The sequence below is a fragment of the Cynocephalus volans genome, chromosome 7 (assembly GCF_027409185.1).
Source record: "Cynocephalus volans isolate mCynVol1 chromosome 7, mCynVol1.pri, whole genome shotgun sequence".
Lineage (NCBI taxonomy): Eukaryota > Metazoa > Chordata > Mammalia > Dermoptera > Cynocephalidae > Cynocephalus > Cynocephalus volans.
The window spans coordinates 124389373-124413470 of NC_084466.1; the positions used below are offsets into that span (position 1 = coordinate 124389373).

A 24098-nucleotide genomic window follows, 5' to 3' on the forward strand; every position below is an offset into this window, starting at 1 on the left:
CATCTTCATCTTAACTATGTGCTGGCTTCATTCGCAGGCAGGCTCCCCTGATGCTGTAGCAAAGACAGCTGTTGACTGCCCCAGGCTCATATCTTTACAGTTTATGATTCCAGTGAAAGGGTTGTGCCTCTTTTCCTTGTAATTTCAGCAAGAGACTCAGAAGGGCTCTATTTAGCATGGCTTAGGTCGTATATCAATCTTTGAAAGAACCTCTGAGGTGAAGCCTGAAGGTAGAAGTATGGTCAGCCCCATGTAGTCTTTATAGATTAAGATGGAGAGATGTCTGACAGCCAAAACCAAACAAATAGGCAAAAAAAATTCCTTATAAATGCACAACACAAGGAATCAGATTGAAAAATGGCATAGCGCTAGGAATAGGCAGAGACTAGAAAATGATGCATATAGTAGGATTGGAGTGTCAGATGGGTAAGTTGTGGGCAGCAGTAAGAATTAATACTGGAGATGTAAATTTAGATCAGATGGTGCCAACCTTGCAGGCCAAAAAAGAGATTTAGAGTTTGTTCAGAAGACAATTGTGATGCAGTTTTGGGGAAAGGGGAGAAGGTATAATCCAAGATGTGTTTAGGGCTCTGGAGAAGCCACCATGGGGTGCCTCCCTTTTCCCCTCTGTGTCCCTCCTAAGCAAAGAGTCGCACGTGGAACCATGTCAAGCAGAAGAAGGAGTTCCAGAGACTCTTCTGTACCCACTTCATGTCAAGGAGGATGCCCGGGTGTGGGAAATGTGCTGGCCACTGTGTCTTCAGGACCAAGCCCCCAACGTGAATAAGTGATGGCCTCTGCCTTTAAGGAACTTGCCGATAGGGGAAATTGGTCTGGGACAGGGTACTATAAAACTGTGTGAGTGCGTGCGTGCATGTGTGTGTGCGTGCGTGCGTGTGTGTGTGTGTGTGACTGGGCAACTGTAATGGAAAAATGATATTTTATTCCTGGTAAGGAGTCAGAGAAGCCTTCAAAGAAGAGGTAACATGTAAGTTATCCTTCTGTTAGGTAAGGATTGTGCACAGGGCACAAACCCTTCTCAGGGCAATCACAGATTCTTCTTGGTCCAGCCTTGTCATTGTTAGGAAGCAGGACTCAGAGATTCCTCTTCTGGATTTCTGTGTTCTGTTACAGCCTCTCTACAACTCAGGTAATAATGTTAATAGTAGCGGTAGCAGCAACAGTAACAGTAGTCATGGTAGTAAACATTTATTGAGCCCTTAAGTACACACCAAGCATTGTGTTGAGATCTTTAGATATAATCTCCAATTTCACGCTCATGATGATTTTACGCGGTAAATATTATTTCCACTTTCCTGAAAAATTGAAGCTCAGAGGAGGTAGGTGGCTTACCTCAGGGACGTGCACAAGGAAACACTGAAACTGGAAACTGAACACAGGTCACCTGGCTCCAGTGCCTGTGTTCTCCACCACTACACTATGCCGCCTCCCTCTGGCTTCTCTTTCCTCATTCCAAACAGGTGACAGTCCCAGGCTCAGGCACAGTTAGCTTGATGAGGCCAGACCGGGTGATCTCCGATATTGGACCGGGTACTACAGAAATGGTGCGTGACTTCTGACTAGAAGCCCGGTGTGCAGAGAAAGAACACTGAACCCCTGGGCTAGTTCTGAAACTTCAGTGCATGTAAAAATCACCAGGGAGTTCATCTAGAAGTGCAGGTTCTGTGCCTCACTCTTAGAGAGTCTGATTTCTAGTGTGACATTACGATACGTGTATTTCAGTTTTCATCCATGGTTCCTGGCTTGTTCTAAACTTTCCCTGCATTTCTGTCTTGGAGCTGGTCATAAATTCTCTGACCTACCCTATCTGTTGTAAGTAATAAGACCCCCATTCCAGAAGGGGTCCTGCGTCATACCCCGGAGGAAACAATGCTGCACAGGGAAGCCAAGAAGAATCTGAATGAACAGGCTTGCTGCGCTTCCCCACCCATCTATTAGCACTAGACCATACCGTTTTGTCCAATCACATTTCCACATGGTTGTCCATGCTTCACTTATGCCTGTGTAATGAAGCTTCCATAAAAACCCAAGAGCACAGGGTTCAGGGAGCTTCCAGACAGCTGAACACGTGGAGGATCCTGGAGAGTGGCGCACCTCGGGAGGGCACGGAAGCTCCACACCCCTTCCCCCATACCTTGCCCTATGCATCTCTTTGTCTGTATCCTTTGTAATTCCCTGTGTAATAAACCTGTAAACGTGTTTCCCTGAGGTCTGTGAGCTGCTCAAGCAAATTAATCGAGCCTAAGGAGGGAGAAGGGGGTTGCAGAAACCCCAGTTTACAGCCGGTCAGTCAGAAGCACAGGTGAAGTAGTCTGGGCCTTACACCTGGCGTCTGAAGTTGGGGGCAGTCTTGTGGGACTGAGCCCCACTGTGGGATCTGACACTACATCCGGGGAGATAGTGTTGGAATTGAATTAGAGGGCACCCAGCTGGTGTCTGCTGAGGATTGCTTGTTGTTCTGTGAAAGCAGAGGAAACAGTTTGTGTGTTTTCCCTCCAAACTCTAGGTCTGGATGAGGCCTTGGACTCTGTGTTTGAACACACACCCTACCACCACCACCAGCGATTCTAATGTGGGTGCTCCACACTTGAGGAGCAGGATGTGTGTGTGTGTGTGTGTGTGTGTGTGTGCGTGCGCACGCATGCCCACGTGCTCTAGTTCAAGGGTTTTAGTAAAGCTCCATGGAGGGCAGGTATGGATGTGCATTGCACATAAACTTCTTGAGACTGACTTTGTCTAGACTTTCATTGTATTCTGTAGATTTCACCATTTGAGCCCAACCTTTGCAGTTAGGGTGACCAGATACCCATTACAAAGGATCGTGTTTCTATGAAAACTTCTGCTCAGCATGTTCAGAAAACTTTTTGGCAGAAAGTCATTTGTCTCCTTTTTCTGGACCTGGGAACAGGGCTAAGAAGTGTTCAGGCCTTTTCCCAAATATAACTCCTGAGTATTTGGAGGCTGAGAATCTTCCCTGCCCACAGCCTCCTGGGACTGTGGATGGTCTGCCTGTTGGCCAGAGGCAGCGAACATCCCCACACTGGAAATGTGGGAAAGATGGTCTCAGGGTCTGCTGAGGGAAATGGAACAGACCCATGTGAAAGAGTCAGACACACAAATGTAACAAAAATAAACCAACGCAAATCCATGCAGCAGTATGCATCCAAGTACAGACGTAACTTTGGACTCAAGGTCCTACACTAAGTCAAAGAGAAACAGGAAGAAATTGAAGGTAAGGTGATAGGTGAACTATCAGAAAGGCCTTCCTGGGGGAGGTAAGCATCATTCATTTATTCATTCATTCACTCATTTGCTGGTTTTTGTTAAGAGTTACAGAGGGCAGGGCTTGACTGGTCACTGACAATGTTACCTGTACATGAGCACAGCAGACATCTGCCTTCATGGGGAACACCGTGCTAAATGTGCACTGGGGTCAGAGTGATATGGGGGCACCACAGAACACACAGCATATGTATGTAATCCAAGTGGGAAGTCAAGGAAGTTCTCAAGAAAGAGGTGTTTTCATCAGGTTACTTTAAGGGCCAGAGCACAAGTGCAAAGGAAGCCCCTCTCTTCCCATCCTGGCCGTGTGTGCCATGTGCACCTCAGGCCTCAAGTCCAAACTCCATCTACATACCACCACTACCCCAGTGCCCCTTGACCAGGCTTTAGGCCTAGGATTTATGGTCCACCCTTAAGGAGATTGATCCAGATAAAAGGCTCTTGAGGGCTAGAAGTGGGCTTGGGGCTGTTTGGACCGAGGATTTGGGAGGCCTGGGTCTGCAAGGGATAAGTGAGCTAGAGGTGGATACATAGCCTGTGGACATGTGGACATGTCCCCTCCACCCCACAGACTTCTGACTCTGTGGAGAGAGGTACAGCTGGACAAGTGCTGTTGTGGGGCCTTCTGAAGCATGGGGCTTAGGGGAGGGATCCTGACTGCAGGGTCTAAGGGCAGTTCTGCCTAAAGGATGAGTAGAATTTGGCTAAACAAAAGCTAGGGGGATGGGGAAGCCTTCCCATGAAAGAAACAACCAGTGCAAGATCCCAGAGATGGAGAAAGCCTGGTTTACTTCCCTAAAAGCAAGGGTATGGGGAGAGGTGAGGTGAGGGTGAAGAATGAACAGGGGCCTGGTGGGCTGAGGTAAAGATTTGTCTTTACAGAGGACACGGGCAGGACATGGTGGACCAAGAAAAGTCATTTCGAATGGTGCAAGAACACTCCTTCCAAACTGAACTAGCATGATGTCACTAGGTATTTGATGTGGGAAGAAAGAGCAAACCTTTCAGTTTGGCTGGGCCTAAGAGTACTGAGAAAGACAAAAGAAAGAAAAAAAAGATTTTGAGAGGAGCAATTGTGGACGAGATTTGGGCATGGTTCAGGGGGTTAGGATCATCAGGGTAAGCCCAGAGCCTTCTGGAAGAAGCTCTTAAAGATTTGGGCTAGAAACCAGATTCTTCCCTTATCTTGTGCTGATTATTGAAATAAGGCAAAACAATCTGCCACAGTTAACACCTTTCTGCTCTAGGGGTGCTTCCTATGCCTGAGCCATGGTACTTTATATTTATGTGATTTTTGTGTTTTTCTGTGTAATTTATTGTCCTGAAGTTCCTTCTAGATTGGCAATGCATCCCATGTTCCACTTAGTAAATATTACCACTTTTTATGTTTTGGGCAACATTTTAACATTTATCACTGAATCTTTATTTCCTTTTTGTGTCATTTATTTTTTTCATAAGTAGTGATGACACTCATCACTTAATGCCTATAAAATTATGAATACATTTGGTCATAATAAGAATTGTCCCTGAGTGTGTAAGCAGCTATTGGTGTGTGTGTGTGTGTGTGTGTGTGTGTGTGTGTGTGTGTTTATGATAACGGTGCTTACGTAATCTCAATAACCAGGGGCCCTGGGGACTCATGCTCAGAGATGGAACAGTTGGTTTAAATTAGGTTTCCATGTGAAATATGGTACCGCTCTTTTTTTCCTAACATTGTGGGAAAGTATATGGAAAATGATTTGATTGATAGGAAATAAATCTGGATGCATGATCAGGATTAAGACACAAACCAAGTGGTGGTCTCTGCCTGTTGTGAAGCAGGCCCCTCCATGGGGAAGTGAATTAACCCTTTCCAGTCACTAGACTTGTAAGTCACTTTAGTACCAGAGTAGCCTAAAACAACAGTGAATTTCCAGAGACCCTGATTTGCCCTCAACTTCAACAGGACAGTAGCCAAAGCCATCAAAAGAATATAGCCAGATGCCTCAACGAATGAGTTAGGTGACTTTGAGGAACTATTCTAACTTTTCAGGGTCTCATTTTTATTTGTAAAGAGAAGGGTTTGAACTTTGATACTGTTATGATTCTAAGGGTTTGCTGATGATTTCTCATTTAAGATAGGGCCCATCAAAAGCAAATCATACTAAAGGAAGAATTGGACAGAAGTGCCAACAACACTGTCTGTATTAGCAAAATAACTTCTTGCCTTAGTGGAGCCAGGTGTTCAAGAAGGTGACTTTTAACTGGGTAATCAGATAAGGGGATAAGGCATGGAGCCGATAAGCAAGGGATTGCTCATAGCTGCAAGAGAAGGGTGAGCTCTGGGAATGTCAGAGGGTTCCTGGGATGATCCAGACCAGCGCTTGTCCTTGGGATCTGATGCAAGATCTGTTCTCATGGTGCTGCCCAAGGGCCCAGCAAAGTCCAGAGCAGGTGGAGAGCAGCGGTACATGCTGGGAGCCACTGAACTTGGGGCTGGTCTCGGGAGTGGCAGGTGGCCCATCACATTGTACTTCAGCCTATTTCAGAAGGGAAGAGGCAGATTGATACTCCAGTGCTCCTGGCTGCAACCAGAGTATAAACCCTGTGTTAGCACTAAAACTCCCTGTTGCTGCTATTTTCTTATTTGTTTCTCTGTAGGGATAGTAAAGAGGTATTAAGCAACCATCTCTTTCATTCTGTTTTTTCCATTACTTTAATCATTTTTCAGTCCTCTTCTTGGTATCTTCTCCTTTTATTCCAGCTGTGTCTTCAAATGTGCAGCTCTAGATTGAGTGCTAAGGAGGACCTACCCAGAGCCAAGTTCAAAGAAATTGTCACCTTTTATTGGACAAAAGCACACTGGACTGGGTGTCCTAGTATTGACATCAATAAGAATTGTGACCCCAGGAAAAGCTGTAAGCTTCTCCTTTAAGAACAGGAACTAGACAAGGATGCCCACTCTCACCACTCCTATTCAACATAATGTTGGAAGTACTAGCCAGAGCAATCAGAGAAGAGAAGGAAATAAAGGGCATCCAGATTGGAAAAGATGAAGTCAAACTGTCCCTGTTTGCAGATGACATGATCCTATATATCGAACAGCCTAAAACCTCTACAAAAAAGCTCTTGGAATTGATAAATGATTTCAGCACAGTAGCAGGATACAAAATCAACACACAAAAATCAGTAGCATTTCTTTTCTCCAATAGTGAACATGCAGAACGAGAAATCAAGAAAGCCTGCCCATTTACAATAGCCACCAAAAAAATAAAATATTTAGAAATTGAGTTAACCAAGGATGTGAAAAATCTCTATAATGAGAACTACAAACCACTGCTGAGAGAAATTAGAGAGGATACAAGAAGATGGAAAGATATCCCATGCTCTTGGATTGGAAGAATCAACATAGTGAAAATGTCCATACTACCCAAAGTGATATACAAATTCAATGCAATCCCCATCAAAATTCCAAAGACATTTTTCTCAGAAATGGAAAAAACTATCCAGACATTTATATGGAACAATAAAAGACCACGCATAGCCAAAGCAATGCTGAGGAAAAAAAATAAAGCTGGAGGCATAACACTACCTGACTTTAAGCTATACTACAAAACTATATAACCAAAACAGTATGGTACTGGCATAAAAACAGACACACTGATCAATGGAATAGAATAGAGAATCCAGAAATCAACCCACACACTTACTGCCATCCGATCTTTGACAAAGGCACCAAGCCTATTCACTGGGGAAGGGACTGCCTCTTCAGCAAATGGTGCTGGGATAACTGGATATCCATATACAGGAGAATAAAACTAGACCCATACCTCTCACCATATACTAAAATCAACTCAAAATGGATTAAGGATTTAAATATACACCCTGAAACAATAAAACTTCTTAAAGAAAACATAGGAGAAACACTTCAGGAAATAGGACTGGACACAGACTTCATGAATATGCCCCCAAAAGCACGGGCAACCAAAGGAAAAATAAACAAATGGGATTATATCAAACTAAAAAGCTTCTGCACAGCAAAAGAAACAATTAACAGAGTTAAAAGACAACCAACAGAGTGGGAGAAAATATTTGCAAAATATACATCTGACAAAGGATTAATATCCAGAATATATAAGGAACTCAAACAACTTTACAAGAAGAAAACAAGCAACCCAATTAAAAAATGGGCAAAAGAGCTAAGTAGGCATTTCTCTCAGGAAGATATACAAATGGCCAACAGACATGAAAAAATGCTCAACATCACTCAGCATCTGGGAAATGCAAATCAAAACCACACTGAGATACCATCTAACCCCAGTTAGGATGGCTAAAATCCAAAAGACCCTGAACGATAAATGCTGGTGAGGCTGCGGAGAAAAAGGAACTCTCATACATTGTTGGTGGGACTGCAAAATGGTGCAGCCTCTATGGAAAATGGTATGGAGGTTCCTCAAACAATTGCAGATAGATCTACCATACGACCCAGCTATCCCACTGTTGGGAATATACCCAGAGGAATGGAAATCATCAAGTCGAAGGTATACCTGTTCCCCAATGTTCATCACAGCACTCTTTACAATAGCCAAGAGTTGGAACCAGCCCAAATGTCCATCATCAGATGAGTGGATACGGAAAATGTGGTACATCTACACAATGGAATACTACTCAGCTATAAAAACGAATGAAATACTGCCATTTGCAACAACATGGATGGACCTTGAGAGAATTATATTAAGTGAAACAAGTCAAGCACAGAAAGAGAAATACCACATGTTCTCACTTATTGGTGGGAGCTAAAAATTAATATATAAATTCACACACACACACACACACACAAAAAAAAAAACAGGGTGGGGGGGTAGAAGATATAACAACCACAATTACTTGAAGTTGATACGACAAGCAAACAGAAAGGACATTGTTGGGGGGGAGGGGGGGAGGGAGGAGGGGGGAAGTTTTGGTGATGGGGAGCAATAATCAGCCACAATGTAATCAACAAAATAAAATTTAAAAAAAAGAATTGTGACCCCAGAAAGTCACTTCTCCCATAAGCCATAGATTCTTGGTCTGGAAAAATGGGGTTGTCCTGCCCTCTTTGCTTCTTACCAGCACTGAGTGCCATTAATTCTTCCTTTATCAACTCATGGGCCATCCACCTTGAACTTTTATTTCCTGCAGTTGTTATGGGTTACCACGAACTCTCTGTTCAGGCCTCACTCTCACTCAGGCCAGGGAAAAAGTTGCTCCCTAGGTCTCAGCACTGTTTCTGAACCAAGTACACCTAGTAGGACCATGTAGGGTCAAGACCAAGACTTTGGTCTGTTAGCATCTGAGCTGATCGACCCAGACATTAGCCAGGATGGAGTAAGTAACTTAGATGAACACTAATGTCCAAGTTCCAAAGTAACAGCAGCAGCAAAATAGAGATTTAAACAGATGATTTGGAGGCTGCATATCATAAATGGGGGATGTAGATGTGGATAATTGTTAAATATTATACTCCAGTCTGTGTACTAGAAAAAATGAATCACATTAGAATAACTTTAAGCCCAGAGCTGGAGAAAATTAGAGTTCATGTATACACATGAGGCATTTAGTGGGTGGTTAATAAGGCAACTTCTGGAGTAGACGCTCAGTTCAAATCCATGCTTTGCCATCTATTGGTTGAGGACTGACTCTTAGGATTGTTGTGAAGAATAAATGAGGTAACATAGGTAAGGTGTTTAGAATGGTCTCTGGCGCATATTAAGTGCTATGTATTTGCTCTTGTCACTGTCTTGTCATTTGAGGAGCATGATAGATAATGCATTTGTGAAAGATTGTTCCAAAATATTTTACTGTACTTTTTCACTTGATATTATATATTTTACTACTCGATAAATGTCTTTTTATGGGCTAATGCATTGATTGTATTTAATTTTTGTGTCTACCAATCAAATATATTTAAATCTAAATTATCTTTAGGCCTTATTTTTGTATAGTTTCATGGAATTGGATAGATCAAGGGGGATTTTATGACTTGCCCTTTTCAGTCTCCTTATTTTAAAGGAGAAGATGAAGAGATATAGAGAGATTAAGCAACTTTCCCAGAATCCTGTATCAAAGCAGTAGTGGAGCTAGAGTTTCACTTCTGATCTCTCGGCTGAGTCCTTCATGTCCTAATACCAAATTGTTTCTTTTTAAAAAGGCAAGAAGGTTTTTTGTGAAAAAATATTTGTCAAGCCCAGGATATACTTTTAGTGAATGCCCTTTCTGCATTTCACAGGTGAGCTCCTGGGTGACATGGCTGATCCTCACAGCGGGCTCCATGGAGGAGAAGCGGGAGGTCTTCTCATACTTGGTGCATGTGGCCAAATGCTGCTGGAACATGGGCAACTACAACGCCGTCATGGAGTTCTTGGCTGGCCTGAGGTATGGTCAGTAAGGAATATGGTTATCTGGGCACAGTTTTCTCTTACCAGCTGAATGGCACTGAGTTAATTGCCCCGGTAGCCATGTTTACCCAAGCCAGGCAATTGGTAGTGATTATTTTGAGAGATTTATTACCCTCTTCCAGTGCCACAAGCCCTGTCCCTTAAAGATGCTATAGAATTCAGCCCCTGTGGGCCAGTCACGATCATACATGATCATGCTCTTGGCCAGACTGAGTGGTTTGCATAACCCCATCAACCCTATCACCGACCCCTCTCTTCCTCTCCCTGCAACATAAACCCCGCTGTTATATCTCTCTTCCAGGCTGCACCTTGTGAATTCCCCAGCACTGTAAGCTCCTGACCACCACCTGCCCTTAGTAATAACAGTGGCTGACATTGACAATTGGCATCCAATAATGTTAGTTCTCATTGTTATTGTCCACATTGAGCTAAGCACATTCCCTGCATTATATACAACCTTTAATTCTCAAAACAGTTTTTTGAGGTAGGTACTATTATTATTCTCACAGTATATAAAAGAGGAAACTAAAATTAAGAGAAGTTAAGTCATTCATGCAAGGATATTGGAATGGCTGGGAAGATAGGCAACCTTGGTTTCAGAGCCCATGATCTTGACCACTATCATATCCTGCTCTTATCCATCAAGCTAATAACAAAATTGCCATCCTATCCATAAAGTCTCCCAGCTTGTTCTTGTTCAGCCTCAGTCACCTGGCATAAAGTGACAGCCCTCATTCACACGGGAGGCACCATAGTGTGTGAGGAAGAAGGGCATGAGTGGTCAAGTCAGAATAACGGGGAATCAAGTCCTGGTTCCCCCACAGAATAGCTATGTAATCTAAGCAAGTTACTTGACCTCATTGAGCCTCAGTCTCTTCATCTGCAAAATGGGAATACTAAAAGGCACCTACCTCTTTAGATAGGAATGAGTGAGATAATATAAAACAGTTAGCACATGTACGTAGCACATAGTAACTACATTCCATAGAGAAAAGCTATTGTTGTTATTGATTCCTGAGATTCACCATCCCAGTGAGGGTTCTTACTGCAAGTGAATTTTCATAACATCATCAAGGTTTTTCTGTGATTCTTCAGGTCCCTACATGGGGGTTCTGGGTTGAGGGAGGAGATGAAAATTCCCAGAGTTGGAAATTTTTTTGTCCTTTTGAACTTTTTAAACTAAGAATAAACTCAAATGATCATATCATTGGCATTTAAAATGGTTATACAAATGCACCAGGCATGCCTCAAATAAGGAAAAAATAGAAAAAATACTTGGAAAACAGGAGACTATATCCAGATGATTTTTATTCTCTTTGTGATAAATTTTCTACAAGGAACTTATGTTACATTTCTTTTTTAAAAAGAATGATCATATGATAAAATGGTCCCATTTTAATGATGCTTATCATTCTGTGTTTGACTGGCAAGTTTGTGCTGGCTGTTGGCTGGGGACCTCATTTTCCATCTCCATGGATGTGACTGTCCTCACAGCATGGTGGCTGGCTCCTTCCAAAGTGAACAAGAGAGTGAGCAGAAGCTGTAATGCCTTTTATGTTCTAGCCTCAGAGGTCACTGTCACATCCACCATGTTGTACTTGTCACATAGGACCAGCACTGATTCACTGCGGGTGGGAGCTACCCAAAGCCATAAACTAGGAGGTATGGATCACTGGAGGCCATCGTGGCAGCAGCATAGCACATACTAGATTCTCTTGACACAAGAAAGGCCTCAGACTGACCTGGAGGCCTAGAGTGAATTTGACTTTCAGATCCAACTTTGAATTCAAAATCCAAGAAGGCCACAGAGCCAGGTATTCTCTTAGACAAGGAATAACATCAAACCAGGCTAGACCTCAACACCAATCCCTGTGCATTCTGTCTGACACCCCAGACCCACTGTAATCAGTTTCACGTTCCTATGTTTGGCTTAAAACTAAACTGATCTTTACAGATAGATGGGCAAAAGTACCAGGTATGATAGCCATTTTGTTGAAACAGTGTCTACAGGAGATAAGTTGCCAGATGTTCTTATGATGGAGGGTTGTGGAGGCAAAGTTTGTGTGTGCACTTTTAAGTGTGAAAGTGTGTAGATTTCAAGTAATTTAACTACATCAGGATAACTAGAGGCTTTTTATTTTTTATTTTTTTAAGCAATTGAATAGGAAGAAGGAGGATCCTTGTTAAATGACTCTGGTTTTCTACAGACATTGTAATGTTTTGCTTCTACTGAATTCTCAGCTCTTTTAAGGAAACAATTAGAAGCACAAAGATTTGCAGTCAAAGATATTTACTCAGTCGTGGTCTGAATTTAAAATAATCCAAATGAACAGCAATAGGAAAATAGTTAAAGGAAATAATATGATATATCCAAATAATTGAATATAATTTATCCATCAAAAACAATGTTTATGAAAAATTTTTACATCATTGAAAGACTAACATATAAATAAAATTATATGGGTACAAAGCTGTCTATACTTAATAACTTCAGCAATGTTTACACACCCAGACAGATACAAACAGAATAAGTACTGGAAGAAAATATGCCTAATGTTGTCTGTGTATGATAGAATTATAGCTGGTTTTTCTATATTTCTGGTATTTTCTATATTTTCTACAATGAGTAGTACATTTATAATCATGAAAAGAAATGAAGTTTTCAAAATAGTGTCAATTTTCAATCTAACAAAATAAATCGATCTTTGCTGAGATTTTTCCTTTGCTCTCAAGTGTACCATGACTACTCTTACTCACACAAAGAGAGATCATTACATAATGAGAACCATGTTTCATTCATTCATTCATTCACTCCCCGCCCCCCCCCAAAAAGGATTTTTTTAGCCTTATAAAAATTCAATTGCAGAACAAGCTAGACTTAGTGGGGTGAAATCAGAAAACAATTTTATTTTTCTGATTTCACTGCCTTTCAAACATGCCCAACTGACTCTCCCTCCCCTGACCCTGGATTATACATTGGAAGATCCTGTAGCTTATCCTGTCACTTTTGTGGTTAATAAGCAGTCTCATTCTCCTACGCTCATGAATATGAATGAATCTCAGAAACATAATATTGTATTAAAAAAAGCAGGTTGCCTAAGAGTACCTACAGGGTGATGCCATTTAGGTAAAGTTTATAACTTGCTTAGTGCTGTATACATATGTTGGAAAAGGATAAAGAATTACAAGGGAAAGAGAACCCCAAAGTCCCAGTCGTGGCCTCTTCTGGTGAGGAAGAGTAGGGGTGTGCTCCTGGAGGGATCCACTGGGGCCTCAACCACATTACTGAAGTTTGATTTTTTAACTGAGAGCTTGGCACATGGATGTTTGTCATGTTGCATTTCTTTATGTCTTTTGGATGTCTTGTATGTTACATAATCATTTTTTTAATCTGGTCTGATCTAAGTCATAATTTCAATTTCTCATTCAATTTATAGTTTCTTCTCTTCCTTGCATTTCTCAGCCCCCCCAGTCTCAGAAACTGGCAGTAGGGTGAGAAGATATGGTTTATCTTTTTTCTTCCTCTTCCTTCAACTCAGAGTCAAAAAGAGACAGGAAAGGAGAGATGAAAGTAAAAGGGATAAAGGGAGCAAAAGGTCTGACTTGACAGGGACAGTCGTGACCTGGTCTTAGTGCCCTCACAGAGACTGATGCATAGTGCTTTCAGGCCTTCCACCTGGTCACTCCCTCTAACTTCCTGTACTACCCTATGCTGTAGGGACCTCCCACTGCACCATTACCTAGGAAATGCAGTGCACCCTGGTCAGCCGCTCAGTCTCCACTTTACAAGGTCTAGCTCTGGAGGTCCTGCCCTCACAGGCTTTTTCTGTGAGAATCACCTCACTTGGCAGGCAGGCCTTTCAACATAGCTCAGATCCATGCTCCTTCCACAGTATCCATCCACTTCTGACTCACAGGAAACACTTTAGCACTTTGCCCTCCCAACTCTGCAAATGCAGGACATGTCCACTGGAAACTTCTCTCTCACTTTGTCATCAGGCAGCTCTAGCCAGCCTTTCATCTTTAGGCAAGAGTCACACACCAATCCATGGGATGGACACACTGCCCAGGACACAGGTCAGCACCTCCATGGAGTTCACTTGAAGACCCCTTGGGGTGATTTTCCTTCTCACATATAGCCTTCCCATAACTTTCTCCAAAGAAATATTCCTGACCCGTCTGCTCAGATCCAGTTCCTCCGTGTGGACCAAAGGAGGCTGAGAGACCACTGAGGGCAGAGCAGTTGAGGAACCCCCTTGTGACAACCTGACACCTCTCTTTACAAGGTGGGACACAATGTCGCCTGTTGTTCTCAGCAGCAATTTCCAAATAGGAAAAATCACATTTAACATCCTGTTATGCAAATCATACTTTAATACAAGGTATCCCAAAATGGGCTGGTGACTTAATGTTAAAGACGGCTTCAGAGAAAAGCAATTCCACCAAAGAGGCCAAAACAATAGGCTTCATATAGATCACTGTGGGACTGGCTTAAGAATAATACTTAAAAGCTCAAGAGGAGTGGATGGGCAGGTTTTCTGCAGGCAGTCCTCCATAAATATTTGTACAAGCCATATTACCCACTATGTTTCTCTTTTGGCTATAGCTGTCAGAAAAGCTGAAACCTGCCTTCAGTGCCCATCTTCCACAATTCACTCATTCCGTATGCTTGTTTTTGTTTGTATCTGTCCTATTTAATTTTGTGTTTCAGTTTACAAAAGTGATATTCATATCATTTGAGGAAATAAGTGAAGATGGCAATCTTAAATAAATATTAACAAGTAAAGAATACTTTGAAGTTAAAAAGAATGAATTTGTATGGAATTTAGGCTATTTACTATAAACTATATTCTTTCTCCTTCGGTCTAAAAAAATGTCATTTACTTGCAACAGGTCAAGAAAAGTTTTAAAAATGTGGCAGTTTATGGCTCAGTCTGACATCGAGACCATGCGGAGCCTGAAGGATGCCGTGGCTCAGCACGAGTCCTCCTGGGAGTACAGAAAGGCAGTGACCCGTGCCCTGAATGTCCCCGGCTGCAAGGTGGTTCCCTTCTGTGGGGTGTTTCTCAAGGAGCTCTGTGAAGTTCTTGATGGAACCTCTGGCCTCCTGAAGCTTTGCCCACGGTACAATTCCCAAGAGGAAACTTTAGAGGTGAGGCTTTTCAGAACCATCATGACTGGGGCAGTCATTGTTGCCACCTGTCTCCTCAGGTCCTGTCTGTTCTCACCAAAGCAAGAAGAGATCGCTTATTGAACTTGGGTTAATAGTGTTTATGTTGTTTCTGGGCAGCAAGTAGGTTCTTGAAAGTTCTGGAGAAAAGAATGCCAACCAGCAGTGTTCGAGGCTTAATGTTGTTAAGTTAGGTTTAATGTGACAATGTGTAAGTACAAGTGGAAAAGGGAGGTGGTTTCTGATTTTTGTTAAAAGGTTGACAGGTTTTTCTTATTGAGTGGGAATGTTTTGGTGCAGGGGATGGAGAGTCAAGTGAGAGTAGTAGCTTTTCCAAATCCATGGAAGACACTGGGGAAGCTTTTGCCTCATCCAAAGATAAGCTGCAGGTTCCTGATCCCAGCTGCCTTGTTCCTGACTCCTGAAATGAAGAGGACAGGGTGAGCTTGGACTCAGGGCATTGAGCATTGGAGAGAAGGGAGCACTGAGAAAGTGGAAGGAAAAAACAAGGAAACTACCTCTGAGCTGTTTAGAGTGAAAGAAAGAACTAAAATGGAAAGAGCTGTATGGAGATTTTGAAGAGTCCCTTACATGGAAGTCCCAAACCTAAATCTAGGGTCATTCTCACCACGATGATAGAACCTGCTACAGACATTTCTCACAACCTGCCCACCCCCCTGACCCCCACACACCCCTTCTCAGCGGGAGTGAGAAGACTCTCCTCAAACTTCAGCCTCTTCTGTGTCCCTGGGAACAAAGGCATCAGCTGGTGTCTGGGAGAGCCCCTGACAGGTGCAGGCAACATCACCGGCTTGCATCTCTCTGGTTTACGAGCTGGGATATAAGTGCAAGACATGGAGGAGAAGGCTTAAAGGCAGCCTCGCAAGCTATGCTCAGAGGAAACTGCACAGCTCTTGGCCGAGCTTCAGCTGTCACCTCTCATGGGAGAAGCTTCCTGATCAAGGATACAGACAATAAGAGCTTAAAAGCCACTAGGAGCCACTGTGTTACTGCAGGGTACATGGGCAACCAAACAAAACATCACCTTGTCTCAGTGTTTTCCTTGGGCCCCAGTCATTTTATCTGGTTCCAGAGACTAGTATACTTTTTTCATGGTGTTTCTCAATTCTCAGTGCAAGGATAAAATAACCCTGCCCTTCCTCTGTGAAGTAGCTAATCTTCTCCCCAGGGAGCCCTGAAATAATATTGCTTTTTGAGTTTTAAATTCGAAGTGGAGTGTTGATTCCTAGAGGGACTAAAGTTGTCTCAGTGGAAACAAGAGTGAGTTTTGATATTTCATGTGGCGAAATGAAAAAATGTTTTTTCTGGAGGTTCTTGTTTTCTTTCCAGTAAAATAGGCACAAATGCTGTTATTTATTACTATTATGATTTGGTTTCCCTAGCCAAGTAGGTTATTCAGATGTGTTATATTAAGTTGCAATAGCAAAGTCTCAATATATTTTTCTGTAGTTTGTAGCAGATTACACGGGACAAGATAATTTCTTACAACGAGTGGGACAAAATGGCTTGAAGAATCCAGAGAAGGAGTCCACCGTTAACAGCATCTTTCAGATCATCAGGAGCTGCAGTCGAAGTCTGGAGACAGAGGAGGAGGACAGCCCCAGGGAAGGACACTGCTCTAGGAAAGATTCCTGGAAGGAGAAAACCCGATGGCAGTAAGTTTTACATTTTAAAAAGGAGGGTGCTCATTTCTTTTTTCCTGTTGACTGGTCTTTTTCCTACTTCAGTTTGGTTTCACATGGACGTCTAATAAAAACCCACCACTTTTATCCTTAAGCCTTGCTTTCTTATCTTCAAATGTTGCTAGTTCTGAATTAAAATTTACCTTTCTCATTTCACTGCTTTGTTTTATAATTACTGCTCATAATTTAACTCCTTGCCATCTGCCATGCCTTTTTTAAGAAAAAACAACATAGGTTATCCTGCCATTTCTAAACATAAGCAAATTAAATTTTAGAATTAGAGCCATGGTCTTTTACTTATTTCATAATTTCTGTAACAGTGGTTTTTATTAATCCCTGGGTGGGCTACCGGGGTGGGTATTAAAATATTTTTAAAACAAATTCAGTAGGTCTGGGGTAATACCCAGAAATCAGTACTTTTAGCAGCTCCCCCCAAACTCTGGGTGATTTTGAGTCAGGGGGTTCAAGGATCTCACTTTGAGAATCACTGCTCTGTGAGGTGTTTTAAGGTTAGCCCTCTCTTACAAGGCATCTGCAGCTTTGTAATTGTTCGTGTGTTCTAACTGCTTTTTATCAGCGGGCATTGCGGTCTAGCCAGACATGCTTATCCACAACCAAATGGAAAGTACAGAAATCAGTGGTCTCAGGGCATCTCTCTCATTTCTTTAAGGCATTTTATTCACCATCAAGCCTAACCTCAAATGGCAGAACCTGGCTCAGATTTTAGAGCATCCGAAACTATTAGGCCTACTGGCTTTGATATCTTTGCTGTGGAAGGTCTTATTTGTAGTCAGTACTCATGAGTCATGCATTGCAATTGTCTGGGAGTCCTTATATGTGTGTGAGTATGTTTGTAAGACATCGATGTGTGTTTTGCAAATCCTTTCCTGGTTGTGTGTGTGTGTGCACGTGCACATGCATGCATGGGAAGGATGACAGTGTTTTTAGAAAATTTCTTTGGAGTTGTAGTGCAAGATCCGTAGAATCAGTTGTGAACACAGAAATGAACATCTTGTGTCTGAATCCCTAATGCTATTATGTTTTAACAAAGTGAATCTAAATTCCATATTTCTCCAGAATCTTTGGGCTTTCTTCCAAACCCCACTTCCTAGCTTATTTCCTCATAGAGGACCAGTGCTCATAGATTAACTGTTATACTACTCTTATAATGTCTCAGGCCTAAAGTTCAAATGTCTCACAGGTATCTTCTACCAATTCTTTTGTTGTTATTGTTGTTGTTGTTTTAAGTTTATCTCAAATCGGGAATCATTTGAAAGTTGTCTCACGAACAACTAACAGGTTGCTGACATTAGTGGCAGTCTATACAGAGAGAGGAAACCCTCTACAGATAAGCATGTCTGCACAGGAAGCATCTCACAGCCATTTAAGTCTTTAATCTCTATCTATCTCCACCTACCTATTTCTCTATACTGTTATCAATTTCTATATCTACTTCTTTCCACAAAAGATTTTGTAGATACCTATAAGAATAAATATGAATAATTGAGGATATTAAGGAAAAGGAAAATAAAAATAGAAAAAAATAAAACATGCAAAAATGTACACTATACAGTGACTATTTTGTTCTGAGATTCTAGTGGCAAAAAGAAAGAGGGAATCACAATTCAAGTTTCACAGTATTCATGAGAAAAGTCAAACAGATGTTTGGAAGAAACATGCCTTTTCCTTACACTGAGATCTGCTGAAATTCCTTCCTTAAATCCTACTATTAAGAATACATCATTTAGGAATAGATAAAATAATGAATTTTATATAGCTCTTTTTTTATAGCTAACTTCGTTTGTGGTTATATGTGCATTATTTAAAGATATCAACCTTTTCTTTTTAGTGGCTGATCAAACCCTGGACCTTGGTGTTATCAGCACCACGTTCTAACCAACTGAGCTAACTGGCCAGGCTAGAGATATCAACCTTTTTAAAACACCTTCAGGAGGGCTACCTTTGACTGAGCGAGACCTAGACACTGAGCTTTCCTTTTCCCATCCTTTCCTTCCTCTGGGGTTTTTTCAAGTGATAAATTTCTTGCATCACTCCATTACCCCTTATGAATTTTTTATTTCCAATTTTCTTCTTATTCCCTTGTTCTCTTTCTAATAATTCTGTCATCTGCATCCTAAGAACATTTCTCTTCAGTAAGCACTTTTAGAAGGTAGAAAAAAAAACACAAAAAGGCAAATACTTCTCTTATAAAACTTGTGAATTCTGATTGGAATTCTCACTTTGGAACTTCTGTACCTCAATACCACTAAAAGTTTCCTTGCCTCAAGTCACTGCTCCTCTGAAAGGAACCACTGATCACACAAGATAGGGTGTAGGGGAGTTTAATAAAACTCACTGGAACCAGATCAGCAAGCACTGTTTCCATGACCATCTGCTGGAACTTGAGAATCCATTCCTGATTTAGAGCCCTACCTAATAGTGTCCAGTGCAGGATTGTGTATGGCAAAGGTATTTGCAGATCCCAAAGCCCTGAGGAACTGTACTTTGTTGATCTGGCTGAAACAAAGACTCTACAAACAATAACCTCCAGCTCCTGTGCATGTGGCAATCAACGACCCTGTGAAAATTACAGCAAAGAAAGAAGGGACAATCTCATGGTCCTTAGGTTCCCCAACCTGCAGGGTGCTCTTACAGTTCTCAAACCTCTCAGCTACACCTGCCAGAAAATCCTCTAGAAGCAGTCACAGAAACCCCAGAAGAGTGATCATAAAAAGTTCAAGTCAAGTCCTAAGCAGGAAAAGAATAAGATTGAGAGAATCTCAAAACATTAGTGGGAGGTTAGGGTCCACTTGCGTAACTTCTATACAGATGAAGAAGTGATGCCCAGAGAGCCAAAGTCAAGTGATGCCCAGAGAGCCCAGTGGGCCTAAGGAATAAATAGCAGAGCTGGGGCATGGGCTTGACCATGTGTTCAGTCACAGGGCAGGAGCCTCTGTTCTGCAATGTTTTAGGCATTTCTCTTTATGTAGAAAAACACTTAGCTTTGTTTTTTTGTGTTTTGTTTGTTTGTTTTTTCATTGTACATGTTTATGGGGTACAGTGTATTGTTTCAATACATGTGTATATTGTATAACAATCTAATCAGAATAGTTAGTATATCTACCACCTAAACATTTATCATTTCTTTGTGGTTATAACATTCAAGATCCTCCTTTCTGGCTGACTTGAAATATGCAATGTGATATTATTAGCTATTGTCACCCTAGAGCCCCAGAACTTCTGCCTATCTAACTATAACTTTGTAACTTTTCAACTTTGTACTGGTCTACCCACCTTTCCCTGGCTCCACTCTCCATTCACTTACTCTGCCTCTGGTAACCACTATTCTAACTCTATTTCTCTCTCTTTTTAATTTATTTTTCTTAAATGATCCATGATAATTGCATGTATTTATGGAGTACGATGTGATAATCGGGTACATTCATACTGTGTGCAACGATCATATCAGGGTGCTTAGTGTGTCCATCACCTCAAACATTTGCCCCTTCTTTGTGTTAGGAACATTCAACATCATCTTGACTAGCTGTTCAAAGATACACAGTACTGTGTTGTTAACTGTAGTCTCCCTATGTTATTATAGAGCCCTAGATCCCGCTCTTCCTACCTCTCTAATATTTTGTATTCACTGACCACCCTCTGCCTTCCTCCCCTTTCCCTCACCAGTCTCTAGTACCCACTATTCTACTCTCTGTTTCTATGAGATCAGCTTTTTTAGCTCCCACATATCAGTGAGAACATGTGATATTTATCTCTCTGCACCTGGCTTATTTTACTTAACACAATTTTCTTCAAGCTTATCCATGTTGCTACAAATGGTAAAATTTCATTCTTTTTTTAACGGCTGAGATGTATTCCATTGTGTATATACACAACATTTTCTTTATCCAGACATCTATGGAAGGACATTTAGGTTGGTTCCAACTCTTGGCTATTGTAAATAGAGCTGCGATAGACATGGGAGGGAGTTCAGGTGTTCCTTCAACTTGTTGATATCCATTCCTTTGGATATATGCCTGGTAGTGGGATTGCTGGACCATATGATAGTTCTATCTGGAGTTGTTTGAGAAGTCTCCATACTGTTTTCCATAGTGGCTGTACTAATTTACATTTCCACCAACAATGTATGAGAGTTCCCCTTTCTCTGCATTCTTGCCAGCATTTGTTATTTTCTGTCTTTTTGATAATAGCCATTCTAACTGGGGTGAAATGATACCTCATTGTGGTTTTAATTTGCATTTCTCTGATGATTAGCGATGTTGAGCATTTTTTTCATATGCTTGTTGGCCATTTGTATATCTTCTTTCAAAAAATGTATATTCAGTTCCTTTGCCCATTTTTTAATAATCACAGTATTTTTTTGCTATTGAGTTGTTTGAGTTCTTTGTATACTCTGGATATTATTCCCTTGTTGGATATATAGATTGCAAATATTTTCTCCCATTCTGTAGGCTGTCTTTTCACTCTGTTGGTTGTCTCCTTTGTTGTGCAGAAATTTTTTAGTTTGATATAATCCCATTCGTTAATTTTTGCTTTTGTTTCCTGCCCTATACTTCTAAAGAATTGTTCATAAAGTATTTGCCCAGACCTAAGTCCTGAAGTGTTTACCCTATGTTTTCTTCTAGAGGTTTTATAGTTACATTTAAGTCTTTAATCAATTTGGAGTTGGTTTGGGTATATGGTGAGAGATAGGAGTCTAGTTTCATTCTTCTGCATATAGAGCTCCAATTTTCCCAGCACCATTTATTGAAGAGACTGTCCTTTTTCCAGTGTATATTCTTGGCTCCTTTGTCAGAAATCAGTTGGCTGTAGTTATGTGGATTTATTTCTGAATTCTCTACTCCGTTCCATTGGTCTGTGTGGTTTTTTTTGTGCCAGTACCATGCTGTTTTGATTACTATAGCTTTGTGTTATATTTTGAAGTTAGGGAATGTGATGCCTCCCACTTATTCTTTTTTTTTTTTTTTAATTTTATTTTTTAAATTTTATTTTGTCGATATACATTGTGGCTGATTATTGCGCCCCATCACCAAAAACTCCCTCCCTTCTCCCTCCCCCCCTCTGCCCCAACAATGTCCTTTCTGTTTGCTTGTCGTATCAACTTCAAGTAATTGTGGTTGTTATATCTTCTTCCCACCCCACCCCCGGTTTTGTGTGTGTGTGTGTGTGAATTTATGTATTAATTTTTAGCTCCCACCAATAAGTGAGAACATGTGGTATTTCTCTTTCTGTGCCTGACTTGTTTCACTTAATATAATTCTCTCAAGGTCCATCCATGTTGTTGCAAATGGCAGTATTTCATTCGTTTTTATAGCTGAGTAGTATTCCATTGTGTAGATGTACCACATTTTCCGTATCCACTCATCTGATGATGGACATTTGGGCTGGTTCCAACTCTTGGCTATTGTAAAGAGTGCTGCGATGAACATTGGGGAACAGTTACACCTTCGACTTGATGATTTCCATTCCTCTGGGTATATTCCCAACAGTGGGATAGCTGGGTCGTATGGTAGATCTATCTGCAATTGTTTGAGGAACCTCCATACCATTTTCCATAGAGGCTGCACCATTTTGCAGTCCCACCAACAATGTATGAGAGTTCCTTTTTCTCTGCAACCTCGCCAGCATTTATCGTTCAGAGTCTTTTGGATTTTAGCCATCCTAACTGGGGTTAGATGGTATCTCAGTGTGGTTTTGATTTGCATTTCCTGGATGCTGAGTGATGTGGAGCATTTTTTCATATGTCTGTTGGCCATTTGTATATCTTCCTTAGAGAAATGCCTACTTAGCTCTTTTGCCCATGTTTTAATTGGGTTGCTTGTTTTCTTCTTGTAAAGTTGTTTGAGTTCCTTATATATTCTGGATATTAATCCTTTGTCAGATGTATATTTTGCAAATATTTTCTCCCACTCTGTTGGTTGTCTTTTAACTCTTTTAATTGTTTCTTTTGCTGTGCAGAAGCTTTTTAGTTTGATATAATCCCATTTGTTTATTTTTCCTTTGGTTGCCCGTGCTTTTGGGGGCATATTCATGAAGTCTGTGTCCAGTCCTATTTCCTGAAGTGTTTCTCCTATGTTTTCTTTAAGAAGTTTTATTGTTTCAGGGTGTATATTTAAATCCTTAATCCATTTTGAGTTGATTTTAGTATATGGTGAGAGGTATGGATCTAGTTTCATTCTCCTGCATATGGATATCCAGTTATCCCAGCACCATTTGCTGAAGAGGCAATCCCTTCCCCAGTGAATAGGCTTGGTGCCTTTGTCAAAGATCAGATGGCAGTAAGTGTGTGGGTTGATTTCTGGATTCTCTATTTTATTCCATTGATCAGTGTGTCTGTTTTTATGCCAGTACCATACTGTTTTGGTTATTATGGCTTTGAAGTATAGCTTAAAGTCAGGTAGTGTTATGCCTCCAGCTTTATTTTTTTTGCTCAGCATTGCTTTGGCTATGCGTGGTCTTTTATTGTTCCATATAAATGACTGGATAGTTTTTTCCATTTCTGAGAAAAATGTCTTTGGAATTTTGACGGGGATTGCATTGAATTTGTATATCACTTTGGGTAGTATGGACATTTTCACTATGTTGATTCTTCCAATCCAAGAGCATGGGATATCTTTCCATCTTCTTGTATCCTCTCTAATTTCTCTCAGCAGTGGTTTGTAGTTCTCATTATAGAGATTTTTCACATCCTTGGTTAACTCAATTTCTAAATATTTTATTTTTTTGGTGGCTATTGTAAATGGGCAGGCTTTCTTGATTTCTCGTTCTGCATGTTCACTATTGGAGAAAAGAAATGCTACTGATTTTTGTGTGTTGATTTTGTATCCTGCTACTGTGCTGAAATCATTTATCAATTCCAGCATTTTTTTTTGTAGAGGTTTTAGGCTGTTCGATATATAGGATCATGTCATCTGCAAACAGGGACAGTTTGACTTCATCTTTTCCAATCTGAATGCCCTTTATTTCCTTCTCTTCTCTGATTGCTCTAGCTAGTACTTCCAACACTGGGTTGAATAGGAGTGGTGAGAGTGGGCATCCTTGTCTAATTCCTGTTCTTAAAGGAAAAGCTTTCAGCTTTTCCCCATTCAGGATGATATTGGCAGTGGGTTTTGCTGTTTTGATTACTATAGCTTTGTGTTATATTTTGAAGTTAGGGAATGTGATGCCTCCCACTTATTCTTATTGCTCAGGACTGCTTTGGCTATTTGGGGTCTCTAGTTCCATATAAATTTTTGAAATGTTTTTTCTATTTCTGTGAATTATGCCATTAGTAGTTTGATGGGGATTGCATTGAATCTACAGATTGCTTTGGGTAATATGGTCATTTTGACAATATTGATTCTTCCAATTCATGAACATGGGATGTTTGTCCATTTTTTGGTGTCTTCTTTAATTTCTTTAATCAGTGTTTTATAGTTTTCATTGTAGAAATCTTTCACCACCTTGTTTAAATTTATTCCTAGTATTTTATATATTTTTTGTTGCTGT

The 24098-nt window shown here is 41.0% G+C and overlaps 1 protein-coding gene across 1 annotated transcript in view; it reads left to right on the forward strand.

Moving 5' to 3' along the window:
- Positions 1-24098, forward strand: part of PLCE1 (phospholipase C epsilon 1) — a 272101-nt gene that overhangs the window by 171685 nt on the left and 76318 nt on the right. Inside the window, exons 4-6 of the mRNA XM_063102561.1 lie at positions 9551-9696; positions 14613-14871; positions 16360-16565. Of these exons, the coding sequence (XP_062958631.1) occupies positions 9551-9696; positions 14613-14871; positions 16360-16565 (611 nt within the window). The remainder of the gene's footprint in view (positions 1-9550; positions 9697-14612; positions 14872-16359; positions 16566-24098) is intronic.